This window comes from Eucalyptus grandis, chromosome 2 (genome assembly GCF_016545825.1).
Source record: "Eucalyptus grandis isolate ANBG69807.140 chromosome 2, ASM1654582v1, whole genome shotgun sequence".
In the NCBI taxonomy this organism is placed as follows: Eukaryota; Viridiplantae; Streptophyta; class Magnoliopsida; order Myrtales; family Myrtaceae; genus Eucalyptus; species Eucalyptus grandis.
The window spans coordinates 55,528,013-55,542,039 of record NC_052613.1 but is presented as its reverse complement, the minus strand read 5'-3'; the positions used below and the strand labels follow the sequence as shown (position 1 = coordinate 55,542,039).

The 14,027-nt window shown below is 40.0% G+C and overlaps 2 protein-coding genes across 8 annotated transcripts; both read right to left on the bottom strand.

Annotated features, from left to right (window-relative positions):
- Positions 1-634: 634 nt before the first annotated feature.
- Positions 635-6,114, bottom strand: LOC104433912 (CBL-interacting serine/threonine-protein kinase 3). 6 transcript variants are annotated; one of them, XM_010046812.3, is made up of 16 exons: positions 5,920-6,114; positions 5,579-5,645; positions 5,105-5,381; positions 4,750-4,812; positions 4,374-4,445; positions 4,014-4,121; positions 3,855-3,935; positions 3,530-3,583; positions 3,310-3,435; positions 3,128-3,217; positions 2,362-2,484; positions 2,138-2,248; positions 1,522-1,635; positions 1,345-1,401; positions 1,190-1,264; positions 635-1,020 (listed from the first exon to the last, which is right to left on the bottom strand). In XM_010046812.3, the coding sequence occupies exons 3-16, from the start codon at positions 5,276-5,278 to the stop codon at positions 946-948; spliced, it is 1,323 nt and encodes a 440-aa protein (XP_010045114.2). In that variant the 5' UTR covers positions 5,279-5,381; positions 5,579-5,645; positions 5,920-6,114; the 3' UTR covers positions 635-945. The 6 variants fall into 6 exon arrangements, 5 of the variants coding, with proteins under 5 accessions (XP_010045114.2, XP_039163241.1, XP_039163242.1 ...); XM_039307307.1 differs by lacking the exon at positions 5,920-6,114 and adding an exon at positions 5,722-5,904; XM_039307308.1 differs by lacking the exon at positions 5,920-6,114 and adding an exon at positions 5,722-5,904 and having other exon boundaries at positions 5,596-5,645.
- A 1,296-nt stretch (positions 6,115-7,410) lies between these two features.
- LOC104433911 (COP9 signalosome complex subunit 2) lies at positions 7,411-12,431 on the bottom strand. Of its 2 annotated transcripts, none has more exons than XM_010046808.3 (12): positions 12,276-12,431; positions 11,913-12,005; positions 11,188-11,266; positions 10,281-10,521; positions 10,126-10,200; positions 9,902-10,036; positions 9,402-9,589; positions 8,683-8,751; positions 8,501-8,591; positions 8,267-8,401; positions 7,901-8,013; positions 7,411-7,781 (listed from the first exon to the last, which is right to left on the bottom strand). In XM_010046808.3, the coding sequence occupies exons 1-12, from the start codon at positions 12,283-12,285 to the stop codon at positions 7,691-7,693; spliced, it is 1,320 nt and encodes a 439-aa protein (XP_010045110.1). In that variant the 5' UTR covers positions 12,286-12,431; the 3' UTR covers positions 7,411-7,690. The 2 variants fall into 2 exon arrangements, with proteins under 2 accessions (XP_010045110.1, XP_010045111.1); XM_010046809.3 differs by having other exon boundaries at positions 11,913-11,999; positions 12,276-12,419.
- Positions 12,432-14,027: the final 1,596 nt, after the last annotated feature.

Sequence of the window (14,027 nt, the reverse complement as noted above, 5' to 3'; positions counted from 1 at the left end):
AAAAATCGCGTTTGGTAAACTTGTTCTAATAAAAGAAAACAAACACGTGTGTTCTTTTTTTTTTGTTTCTTTTATTTTTTTTATTTTTCTTGTTTTCTTGTTTTTTTTTTACTTTTTACTTTTTTTCTTCTTTTGGCCGTCTTGCCTCGACCATGGCCGACCGACTGACGAGGGCCGGTAGCCTCGCCCAACCACGGCAAGGCCGAGTTCGTCCAACCAAGGCGAGGTCGAGCCTCACTAGGGGCCGTTGACCTTGTCCTGTTGCGGCCGCCATGGCCTGGCGACCACCGACGAGGGCTGGTGACCTTGCCCGGCCACGGCGAGGCCGAGCGCGCCCGGCGAGGCCGAGCTCGCTAGGGGCCGCGACACTCCAACAAGGTCGCTGGCCCTCGATGGCCGGCAATGGCCGGTTGTCGATCATGGCCAAGATCGGTGACCGGCCAAAGAAAAAAGAAGAAAAAAAGAAAGAAGAGAGAATTTGTTTCTCCAAATTGTTCCAGAAACAAGAAACAATTTTTTTTTGTTTCTTGTTTCTGTTCCAAATTTCTTTTCAGAAACAAAAAAATAGATTTGGAACAAAAACACATACAAACGTGTTTCTGTTTATTTTTGTCCCTAACAAAAACAAGAATCCTGTTCATGAACAAAAAATAAGAACACAAACAAACACTACCTTACATGTCCGAAGGGGAAGCCTCCTCAATGCTTAACAATGATTCTATTCGTTCTTTCGCTAACTCGCCTTTCTGGACTTTTCAAACAATAAGACAGAGGATGCCGAAGAAATTGCGACACTCTTTTCTTAATCATGATTGCAACATACTGCTGCAGTTTATTTTTGTCTGATGATGCATTCCAAGAACGAAGATACAAAGCAAAAGCATGACAGTTGGGAAGATGACAAGATGAAATTATTCTAAAAATTGTCGAGTCCACCCAGCTTCTTTACTTCGTTTCTTGCATATCTTCCTCGGTTTTCCAAACGATGCCGTCGAGGTGGTTCGTGAGGCTCTTATAGAACTGCAGGAAGTAAAGAAAAATTCATAAGGATCATAGCAAAATCTCGAATGAGACCAGATTTTCAGCATCCCTCTTCAGCTATTAACATAGCATGCTATTTGCAGGAGCCATGTACACAGAAGCATTAAAATAACATTAAGCGTGACCAAGAAAACTATGGGCTTAGAACCTTGTGGAATTCCAAGGTGTCTCCTTTTGCATTTCGCACTTCAACCATATGAAGCGACGGTGCGACTTGGAAGATCTGAAAGCGATGTAGATATCAGAAGTTATGATAAGATATCAGCTCCATGTGTACCAAAATTGTAGTTCAGATAACAATACCTCTGTCGCAACGTTTAAGTTCCCCTTCCTCCCAGCTTTCGTATTTTGAAGCCGCATCTGAGGGACACAAGCAGAAAGTAGAAAGTAGATCAAAATTCACCCGGAACTCCTAGTTTACTTGAAGCACTCTATTATTGGGTATACTGCATTATCAAATTTATTGGTAGTGTCGTGAACCTTGTAATTTTTCTTGTGAACACCGAAACCAAGGGGCTTTGCAGCTTCTTCAATCTTGTTTATGATCTCGGTTGCAGCGCATTTGGATGTGAACCTTGTTTCTCTTTTAAATCCCTACAGCCAGTGAGATCATAGACATTCTTTAAAGTAGAAAATGGAAAGAAGTGAAACAGACAACGAATTCCATGTTGAGCTAAGTTACTGTGGAAAACAATTCGTCTGATCCCAGCTCAATCATGAACAACAATTCAGTCTGCTATTTCTTGAGATCCTTACTCCGCACTTCTGCCATCAGGCATTGAACACCAATATAGGATGGCATAATTCTTCCTCTCTACTAGAGTTTTCAATGGCAAAAAGAACTTAAGTTTCAGATTGAACCAGACTTTGTGCAACTTCATTTTAAATTTAACCAATGGGTATTTGAAGCACACACAAGACTGATGATTTCATCATTCTTATATACATTATGCACTCTGTTTTCCACCATTTTCTTGTCAGAACATGGTGGAGAAGCATAATGAATCACGTCATGGAAAATGTTTTCTGCAAACCACTTTCATCTAGTTGACACAGATTGAAAAGGTCGAAAAGAAACAAACCTCGTCTCACACACCTGTTCCCCATCAAATAAATTCCCAAGGTTTAGCCCTTTCGACATGGAAATCAAATCAAATGCATTCATGGGGGTTGGCAGTTCCTCCTCCTTCTCAGTCACATGGTGCGCCTGTATTGACAGCAATACACTCCTCATCAGGCCATAAATCCAAAATGCCACAAGCACTTTTGTCTAGATCATCCTGACTCATGACATTTCAGAATTCCTGGAGGTCCACTCACCTCTGAATCCATGAAAACAGCTTCAACATCATCCAAGCTTGTGTCTTCTTTCTCATCAAAAACAGCAGGCTTGTAATCCTTCTTGAACCATTCATCCTCCAAAATTTCAGGAACGATAATACGCTGCAGTAAAAAAAAAAAACTTCATTGGATGGTAACTGACCCAGCAACTTAAAGTGGAGCTGGAGCTACGGAGATTCCGTAGAATTGCTGATAGAGGTAGACTAAGCAAAGGAAGAGACATTTAGAAGATGAGTTTTGATACCTATGTGGTGCGTTGGTGATAAATGAAGCTAGATGGCATTAGCCAGTTTCAACACAAAGTTCTAAGGTGTCAACTAGTGCTATGTCGAACAAATCCAACGGGTATGGCTTGTAAATTGTAACAGACGCAGGAATAGTCAACCTAACCCGTCCTATAAAGTTCTTTGAAAATGATTTGTTTGCTGAGCACAGCATAAGGAAATGTGGTTGTTATGTCTCAATTTTCAACAAGTAATTAATGCGCCCTAGTTCTACAAATTGACACTACAATAGTGGCAACTGGCAACGTATGACACGATGGTGCTTTAATTTCTACCATCAGGTATTCCTAGATCCTGAAAGATGATGCATGAGATTGTCATCACTCATCTGAAAACTCAAACAAAGCTCATGATTCGAGCACCATTTCAGATATTCTTATATGCTTCATAAGATACATACAACTGCCTATCCCCTAATGGACAGATCAAACAATGGAAAGTCCAAAAGCATTGTTACTCACAGTCACGGGATTTGGGTCTAGTAGACGAGTTATCAACTTCATGGCACCAAAAGAGAGCCAGGGGGGACAAGTAAACTCTGCAGCCAAAATCTGCAGAAAAGGGTAGCAATGGCAAGACAGTAAAGAAAGCCGGATTCATGGAGAGCAAAAACTGTTATTTGTTAATAGAGCAAGATGCTCACTTTTTTGTACAGGTTCATAGTATTAGCATCATCAAAGGGCAAGTAACCTGCAAGCAATACAAAGAGTATTACTCCACATGACCACAAGTCTGCAGTCGCCCCATCATAGCCTCTATCATTTAGGACCTAAACAGCAAGATGGTAGATTACTACAAGCCTAATAATCAAAGTTAATCGATAATATATTACACCATGGGAAAGAACAAGTGAAGGTGAAGACCTCGGGAGCAACATAGTTTGGAGTTCCACAAGCCGTGTGAAAAAGTCCATCATCCTGTAAAGACAAATGAATCTCAGATTGAAAGTTCTTCTAGGAGACAAAAAGTGATGTCCTTAACATTGATTACTTTCAGGAAGGAAAGAGAAAAACAAAGTAAGCTTCAGGAAGCTAGAGTGCCCTTGGAATCGCTTTATTGTCCATAAAGAAAGGAGTAATATAACTATCCCACAGTGTCTTCAAGTACAAGGCCTCAGGTTACACTGATAAGACTTCACATAGATCATAAAAGAACAGAATTTTGAAAATTTTAAGAGGTCAGTATTACCCTGACTTCTTGTGACAGTGCACTCAGTCCAAAATCAGAAACTTTAAGATTTCCATAACCATCCAGCAGCAAATTTTCCGGCTGCAATGAGAAAAATCAACACAAGTAACATTATGAAGGTCCTTCATAACAAATTTCTGAAAAGACCAGAGGAGGCACCTTTAAGTCTCGGTGATAAACACCACGGCTATGACAATAGTCAACAGCATTAATTAGTTGCTGGAAGTACTTTCGTGCTTCATTCTCACTCATCCTTCCATGCTTGACCTTTATTAAAATAAGAAAAGAAAGTAAGAACAGAGCAATGCAGGGCAAAATAACAATCAAATTAAGATGCCCTAATTAACATTCTATCTTCGAAAATGCATCTGAATGGCCAAATGTCAAGCACTAGAGATTAGTATAGTTAGCATGGAGCTTTGTGTAAATCGACAGAATCATAAACCAAAAACAAATTAATTTAAAGCAAAATAGATCTTAGAAATGACAAAACCACACATGGAGAGCAGGACAACTTACAATTTTGTCAAAAAGCTCTCCCCCAGTCGCGAATTCTAAAACGATGTATATCTTTGTCCTGCTACCCATTACCTGCATTAGTAATTAAACAAAAAGGGAGTCTCTGAAGATCAAATTGGTTCAGATCAAACCAATCATTTGCTTTCGGATCAATTTCTAGTTAATCAAATGCTTTAGTCCTCTGGTGAATGCCCATCTACAGTCATTTCCAACTTCTCTCTCTATTACCTTTCAACCTTGACCTAGGGGTTCGAGGTAAATCTCAAAGCCATTTTCCAACTTAAATGACACAAACCACCCCATTGCTTCCCTAGACCGCCGTATGAACAAGCAGGTGTGCACAGAGAGAGAGAGGGAGAGAGAGAGAGAAAGAGACCTCATATAAGCGGACAACATTTGGATGCTTTATTAGCTTCATTGTTGCTATCTCCCTTCTAATCTGAAAACATAAGGGTAAAGAATCAGAGAAAAACTGTCCATAGATGAATATAAATGAGCATTTTTGCTGAAAAAGCCAGGTGAAATAATTGAGTCACTTCCTCTAGAACAATATCATCGTGTGAATAAGGATTAGGAAGTCAACAGATATAGCAGCGCCATCAACTCTTCAAAGAATATTTTGAGAAGATGATAATTTACAGGGATGCAAAAGGGTGTCGACGAAAGGGCTTAGAGAAGCATATGCCTTTGAAAAAAGGAACTGCAAAATAAAGAGAACCATCAGAAATGACCTGTTCTGCCATTTTGTGTTTGAGGACCATCTCTTTGTCAAGGATCTTGACAGCCACAGCTTCCCCAGTCTCGGAATTCCGGGCGAACTTCACTTTTGCAAATGATCCCTCACCAATTGTCCTTCCCACTTCGTACTTACCGATCCGACGCTTGATTTTAGATGCATTCATCATTGATTTTCCGTACAGAGACTGGTTCCACTACTCTTAATCACTATACTCACTGTGCAAGCGAATGCTTCAACCGCAGAATTGCTGATTGTAAGGCTAACCTTATCTGAACAGGTAGAATGGAAGTCAAATAAGACTTGACTACCCAACAATCAGATGACATAACACGCAAAATCCCCCTTGGTGACGATGATCATAAATGGGTAATCCAGGTGCGATACACAATCACCAATCGTCGTCAAAGGCATGCTCTTGTGGTACTAACTATAATCAAAATAAGTTAGGCAATATGCCAACTCTCACCAGACAGTAACCCGAACCTGGAAGAGCAAATCAATGACTCCAAGAAAAGAGCTCAGAGGACGGAGATCTGGACATGAATTCGAAATTTTCAATTCAACACTCGAGTAACTAGGACAAAAAGCTTTCTGTGGTGGCAATATAACCATGAAGTGATTGGTATTTCAGTGGACCCGTCACCGTTTCTTGATATGTATGGAAACCTACTCTGCCCACTTAGTTACCAGCAACCATCGTCAGCCAAAACCACTACCGCTCGTTCAAGAGACTACCGTGACCGGATACCTTCCCCCTTTTTCGAAATGGGGGGCGGTGCATGAAAAGCGAGAAGACGAAGGATATACCTGAGCTTCGCGGAGAGAGATTCTTGACGAGTAGGCGGGGAGCCCATAGATCACGGCCAATCAAAGAGGGCGTGAAAGAGAAGAGGGAGTGAGATTACGATAAGCATGAATCATTGTCGCTGAGCTGGATCGTGTGAGGCAGAGAACCCACAAGACAAAATGTGCACCCATCACTGTCGCGCCCGTTTCGTCGCACTTCGGGTCCGGACCGAATTGTTCGTACAGATACGACAACAGAGTACGTTCCTCAAAATTACAGTGACCAACCATCGGATGCAAAGTCTCATCATTCTTGGCAAAAGCAAAACCGGATTTGACTACCCAGTTGGCTAATCCGTATCGAACGCGGAGAAGCGCTTGCCTTTCGTCCAGCAAACGTGCGGGGAACGACCATGATTATGCTACAGCACGTGACTTTGTGTAATTAAAGGTGGAAACTTTGAAGCCAAAGATGGAAGAAAGGAAAGGGAGAAGACGCGCGAGTGAAAATTGCGGTCCACGATCCACGTGATTGTGCTGGGCGGGACCAAAGTTTTTTTTTTTTTTGTCGTGTCTCCGTCTGTGGGTTCTTTCTTACAGAGCACGAGAACATCGCGTTCGATAGCGATTGCACGGAGACCGGTCGCTTCCGTTTCCCTTACGGTTCTGTCGCTTTCTCCATAATTGCCAGTCGCCATGTGTTTCGTCCGGGCGAACCCCATCTTCATTAATTTCTCGTCTCAGCCGCTCGACGACGCTGCACTCCCATCTTCATCCCACCTAGACCCACTTGACCGACACTTCTGTTCTCAAGGAGTTACTGAATCTACCACTGCAAATTTGTAGGTTCGACGAGAGGTGGTGCAGACATGAATATTCCGTTACGGATGGAAGACCATTATGATTGAAGCCCAGATGAGCGAGCTAGTGCTAGTGGTCCAGAGAATTCTGTGATCCGACATGAATATTCCGTTACGGATGGAAGACCATTATGATTGAAGCCCAGATGAGCTAGCTAGTGCTAGTTGTCCCATGTGCATCGTTTAACATTAGTAAAAGGAGAATTCGAATCAAATTTTACTCCGTGAAACTTGGATTCGATTCATTCGCCATACTGATTGGGTTCGGAAAGACCCTTTAGTCCTTGTTCCGGGACATGTAAATTGGGTCATCTCTCCAGCTCGCAATGATGGACGGTGGTTGTTTAAAGAGAATCGAACCGTCCTCACTAGAGACCCAAAAATCTTCATGCAGGCCCACCAATAATCTCCATCTCCAATAATTGCAGCAACCTATTTCTCTCTTACGATAATGCGGTTCACATGATGAGTTGTCGCACCGAAACAGTCGAAAGACTAGAGAAAGGATCAGAATGATCATTTTAAAACTTTTCCCATTCGGAGACACCTTATCCTGCTTAGAGTAAAGATCAAGATGGATGACGCAGCATAATCATCTAAGGAACAGGGCAAGAGAAAAAGAGAGATACAGCGGCGAGGATTTCCCAAAACCTTCTGAGCAATGGACAGTTTATTTGTTCTGCAAACATCTTTTACTTTTTCTCACCATCAATCTCTTGCAATAAGTCATTTTGTACACATCATGTGGGTGCAATTACAAGAAGAGCCATGTTGAGGGCGACATCAAAAAGAGTAATTTCCGAGGGCGCTATTGAACAAATCACCCGATATCACCACTCCCAAAGTAAAAAAGCAGAAAAAAAATTCAACCTCGACCCAAGCAAAGGACAATACATCGCTCAAAAAGCTGGCCAATCGTCTAGCAGTAAAACTCAATACACTCTGTTGTTTATAGTTTGGTAGAGAGACTTCAGCTGTGTGTTCCACTTATCAATGGCGGCGTACTTCTTCATTCCCTTTGACCTGGTTTGGATTTTGGAAACAGACATCCAAGAGTATCAGATCCAAGTACACGGGAGAACTGGCATAAAAGACAAATAACTTGTAACATTGTGCGGTGCACCAGAAAGATGATATGGTACCTGTCACCACGCTCTAACAACCGATTTACTTGATCAATGTGCCCATCAATACGGTTGTCCAAAATTAGAGAAACCAACAACTGCTCGACATCCTTTTCCGGCACGTTAAGTTCCTAGAAGTAACGAGTTTCAGTAAGCCACGTCGGAGGAAGGCAGAGAGAATAAAAGAGGCAGATGCAAGTAAAGATAATCATCAACATATTCATTTACCGAGTAAAAATAACTATGGTTATTAGCAAAAAAAGGACTTGCTTAGAAGTTTGTATCTATGTAAGTGAATCTGCAGCTAAATCATATTAGCAATGAAGATCTAATGCCGATTCTGAAGAATACAATAACCAGTGAAACTAAAACCACAGCCTTTACCTTCGAGATGAAAGGGATGCGGATTCTGGTATAAGGCTTGATAAGTTTGAGCAATACTTGCGTCCTGATATTCTTCAGAAGATCTTCAATATAATTCCGGATGAATAGGTCATCCATTATAGTTCTTCTGTTGCTCTGGAAAATGTGTCAGTGGTAACTAAATTTAGGGAGAAAGAAACCGGTGTAACACATGCACAAATCGTCAATAAAAATAGACAAAAAAGGCAAACATACCTTAAGGATTTTCTCAAATTCTAGAATCTCATTTCGTTGATATGCAGCTATAAGATTTGTCATGGCCAAAATTTCAGGGTCATTCTTATACCTACACAGTACCAGACCATTAAAAAAAGTGAGGGAGGAACAGAGGCACTGTTTGGGGGAGGGAGGAGGTAGAGAGAAGAAAGAATACTTACGGCTTCGCTTCTTGGCCATCAAATGGGTTAACTTCAGACTCCATCAGCATATTAGCTAGAACCAAATATCTGCCACATAATGCAAATAGACAGTCGCCTCAAGTTACACAAAAGTACAAACTCCGCACTCCACAAAAATGGTAAAGTAACAGTAAGATAAGAAAAGAATATCTTCTGTTCTTAATATCTGAGCATTAAGTGGTTTCTTCATGCTTGTAGAAGGCAATAGTTCATAGACCACAAATAGTGGCAGGGTAGCCAAGGATCACTGTTCAAACTATAGAAACGGGTGAAACAAAACAAAAGAGACATTTATATCCTAAATTTTTTAGTTTCTTCCACTCTCTTAATGGAAGACTTTCAAACATATAAGAAGGTGTCTTGGTAAAGGTCCCCAGTCTAATACTTCTATCAAAAACATCAAAGACATTACCGTGTTCCTACTAATTTGTCGTGCGAAAAGAGTTTTCTCCTCACCCGAAAGTTACAGTTCAATCCATCGACTAGCAGTGGAAGGATAACCAAAATGCACTTTGCCTTGATAACAACAAACCAACCAATACAAATTGTCAAGGGAAACCTATTTTTCCCTCAAAAAGCCTACCATACTTGCTTCAACATGAGCCATCCAACAGGATAAATGAAAACAATTCCTATTGAATCCATCGAAATCATCAGCAATTTAATCAAGAGAAGATGGAAGGATAAGTAAACCATACTTTAGACATTGGATTCGCCTTTGGTTTCCAGCTTCATCATAATTTTTAAAGGCTTCAAAGAAATCGGTTGCTGCCTCAGCCCACTGGCGCTCGGCCATATGCATCTTACCACCACATTCCCGAATTATACCCATAATTCTTGGATGGGGTATAGCTGACTTGATTGCAAGTGCTTTCTGATACAATTGCTGCAACCATCAATAATTTCATGACTTAATATCCAAAAATAATTTAAAAATGGACAATATACAGGACAGCTTCCAAGATAAATACCACACAAGATTTAAACGTGCAAAAATAATGCCAACCAGCATAGATCATCAATCAACAGAAATATTAGTTTTTATGGTCCTTGCTTGATTGCTGAAAGAGTTCCTTTAATTGGCTTGATAAGAACACTGACATTAAATAAAGATGAAAATCTACAGGAAGTCCGAACCATAAATAGATGAACCGTTTCAAAAAACCTTGATGCACCACTCAGAAAAAGTAGAAATTACCTTAAGCTTCTTATTATTCTTGGTCTCAGTATACATTTGGATCTCAATAGCGTACACTTCAAGAAGCTGACTTCCTTTCTTGTGGTCATCTGTACCATCCTCTCTTTGGCAAGATTTGTGAAGCTCCTTCAAAATCTATTCGTTCACAGAAGATTATAAGCATAGCGTGCCATCAACAAATTATGTCAGCCATACTGTGCTAATACTATCCAATAAAATAGCACCTTATTCATTCTTCCATATTCGCCCATATCAAACCAAATCTTGCAAAGCTTGAGATTTGTCTTGAACCAAAGTCTCTGCAGAATTATGAATAGCATAAATTTTACAAGAAATATGGCATTGTAGCAACAGAGACTGATTAGACAAGATTGGTGACCTCATTCTTTGCCTCTTCAAGAGCCTTCAAAGTGGTCTGATAAAATTCCTGTAGAAGACTAAAATTCTGACTGGCTGATCCCGAAACAAAATCCATCACATTGTTTATACATTTTTCACTGTAATTTCTTGTCACCGCTGATTTGATGTATGTAAGCATCACTCTATAAGAATCCATCATTTCTTTATACTTCCCCAACCGATAATATAGCTTGACAGTTTGCTTAAGAGCTTTAAATCCCCTATAAAACAAGTCAAGAGGAAGAACGATTAATAACACAGTAGTACACATGGTAATTTAGAAGTATTAAAGGGAAATTCATGAACTGAAAAGTTGAAAGCTATAAAATTTAAGTAGACAACTCCTAACTGTTCCTCACTCCACAATCATCGCATGCAAAATATAAAAACCATGACTATAGAACACCTAGAAACATGTGGTTTGCATAGAGGAAAGTGGTCACACTCCAACGCTCTTCCCCTAACCTCTTCAGACAAAATGACGGAGAGAAATTGTATGGATCCTATATAAGAGCTCCCATTCAATTTCTAAAAACTTTGCTCAAGTCGTTCTTTTTATTCATTGATATAAAACCAATGTCATCCAATTCACCACAGAGTAGTTTTTCTCCCGTCAAGCATCATTTCAAGAAAGCTGACTCAGGGTACATACAAGAAATTCTTTCTTCTCAATGTTTCAGCTGTTATATAAGGTTTGAGGGCTCAATGCTGGCTAAAAAAAAGTTCAGGTTTATTTTATTTTGTGTGTGTGAACTTGACTATGTCTGCACCATCTCCAGACTTGATGGAAGGAAGCACATGTAGATTCACTTGCAATTTGAAGTAAACTAAAAGTTTCTTCCACAAAATTGATTGTGCCACAAGTATAAAAAACCTACAGTACTCACCATTCAGCCTTCTCAGGTTCCATGCGGACAACCTCAGCAAAGCCTGCAAGTGCTCCTTCTGGATCAGTTTCTATGAGGCCTACATTGCAAAATCAAACAGTCAAGCTACGTTAGGGATAAAAAGTTAAAACAAATTAAAAAAAATTTGCACGTGCTACACATCGAGGGCACTGTGCAAGCAAATTATATCGATTTGATCATGTAAGTCTCTGCTAACAGAATAGATATAGATATTTTAAGTTTCCTTAAAAGCAAAAACTTCCCCGAGTTGAAAAAACGGAAGCATGCTGCCGTCGATACAAGAACAAATAGGAAACCTTAACAAGGCCAACGAACGAATTATTAAATAAAAGCGCAATTAACTAAAATTATCTCCACCCATCACTTTTGGTAACATCATTATGCTCAAGCATTAATCTAAAGGACGTCACCAGTAAAGGGACACAGCTCCCCAACTCTCCCAGAAAATACACTAGGGTCTTATCCAATTTCCATCACAGACCGCATTGCAAATCATTCGTCTCCCACATTAAAAGCTACGCACCACGGAATCTGCTAAACCGGTCAAATGGGCAGAATTAAAACATTCCTCTTTCCAACAACAAAGATTCGCCTAATCGGAAAGAATGCCCCAACCATAACGATGCGAAACACAGACCGATTAAGGACACGATAAAAGGAGTGCCCAACAGACCAGGTCGCCCCAAAAGGCATCGGAAAAATACCTTTGGAGTTGTAATACTGATTCTCAATGTCAACGTCCTGCTCCTCGGGCTCCTCATCCGAGTACTCAAAACCATAATCCTCCATATCTGCATCTGGGAAATCCAGCAAACCAGTAAAGTAACCGACGACGATCTCAAAACGGCAGCTAAAGCCGAGAAGAACGACGCCAACAGGACTCCCCCCCCACAGTTCATTCCAGCACGGAAGAAACGCATCAAAAAAAAAAAAAAAAAAATCACAACACCAGACAACATCCGCCCGTCCCTTAGGACCAAACCCTAGTGCTACGATTGTTGTTCCCCGATCAGACCAAGACAAGTAAAACCGATGATCAAAGAACCCCAAACGTGGGGAGGCCGGACCTGAAGCCATCGCTGCTGGTTGCCAAGGGTGGAGAGAAATTTCACAGCAATGGACCGCGACGGGGAGTAGAATTGTACAGTGATGATTTGCTTTTTTGGCTTTACTACGGACGGTGGTGGAATCAGAAGAAGACGCCACGCGATGGAGCTTTGTAGTGGAATCAATTCAGTCGCTCCGATCCAGATCCAGGTCCAGGGATTTTCCCAAGCCCAATAGAGCAAAGAAGTAGGGCTGAGATAGCATGGATTGGTATCCTGGCCCAGCGTTTTAGAATCTTCTTTGTAACTAGGGTTTTAAGAGAAACTGAAATGTTCCGAAATAATGAGTATCCAGGAGTATTCCAAGGGCTATATATAAAATGTGCACTTGTATCTAAAGTCTCCATTCATTTTTATGTGATTTAGCGTTGTAATTAGAGGGTTCTTATAGCCAGATTGAGATCTAGTACTTTCTAGTCTAGTTAGCTATAACCACTCAAGATAAAAATCTTCAATTGTGTGAAAACCGAGAGATTAGGAATACATTTTAAATTACAGCAACATACAAGGCTGAGAACTTTTAGGCACTTTGACACTTATACAAAAGGAAAATAAGCTATCTAACATGAGTTGTATGAAAATTAAAACCCTAAAATCACAGAGTGAATATTTTTTTCCCCCAATCTCACCATAAATTAACTCCATCCTTCCCAATTCTCTATGATTTCACTCTATTATAAATCTCGCAACAATATTTTCGGCAGATTCAAAATGATTGTTGAAATAGACAAATCATTTATAAAGACACTATTGAAGCGATCTTACTTTAGAAAAGAGTTCATTAGAGTTAGAGTTTTCGATAAAAGCAGCTCACATCAAGTTATAGATCCATAAGAGGTGGCTTGCAAGATTTTTTTAATTGTTCATCTTCGTCTATATATGACCTATACAAAAGGAGAATAAGTAGTCAAAGCATGAGTTGATTGGCCGAATAAAAAATAAAACCCTAAAATCACAAAGAGGATGTCTTTTTTTCTTAATCTCGTCAAGAATGAACTCTATCCTTCCCAATCCTCTGTAGTCTTACTCCATAATAAATCCAGCACTGTAATTTCAGTAGATGCAAATTGGTCATTAGAAGAGAAATCATTTCTAAAGATACACCACTGAGACATCTTACTTCAAAAATGGGTTCATTAGAGTTCTAGCTAGAAGTTGCCTACATCAAGTCATAGACTCAGAAGGGCAGCTCTACAAGTTCTTTTTAACTGTTGATGTACGTTTTGATATGTCCTATTCAAAAGGAGAATAAGTTGTCAAAACAAAACATGAGTTGATTAGCTAAACAAAAAAGAAAACCCTAAAATCGTAGAGAGGATGTCTTTTTTCCCAATCTCGCCTAAATAAACTCCATCCTTCCACGATAAACCCAGCACCGATAATTTCTGTAGAAACAAATTGGTTGTTGAAAGAGATAAATCATTTCTAAAGACATACCATTGAAGCCATTTTAATTTAGAAAAGAGTTCATTAGAGTTTTCACCAAAATCTACTATAATCAAATCACGGATCCAAAATGGGCGACTCTATAAGTATTTTTAACTATTCATCTACCTTTGGGTATGCCCTATACAAAAGGAGAACAATTTGTCAAAGCATGAGGTGATCCGCTAAACAAAAAACAAAACCCTAAAATTGTAGAGAGGATGCCTTTTTTTTTTCAACCCCAATAGGAATGAACTCTATATTTCCTAATTCTCCGTGATCTCACTC

Bases quoted from the DNA above. Each gene is read 5' to 3' on its own strand.
- LOC104433912 (XM_010046812.3), bottom strand. From the start codon at position 5,278: ATGATGAATGCATCTAAAATCAAGCGTCGGATCGGTAAGTACGAAGTG. The intron at 3,584-3,854 runs GTAATACTGACC...TTGTCTTTACAG, and splicing joins CACTGTCACAAGAAGTCAGG to GATGATGGACTTTTTCACAC. The intron at 1,402-1,521 runs GTTCACGACACT...TGTGTCCCTCAG, and splicing joins TTCACAAGAAAAATTACAAG to ATGCGGCTTCAAAATACGAA.
- LOC104433911 (XM_010046808.3), bottom strand. The intron at 11,267-11,912 runs GTATTTTTCCGA...TTTGCAATGTAG, and splicing joins TCAGTATTACAACTCCAAAG to GCCTCATAGAAACTGATCCA. The intron at 7,782-7,900 runs GTACCATATCAT...AATCCAAACCAG, and splicing joins TTGTTAGAGCGTGGTGACAG to GTCAAAGGGAATGAAGAAGT.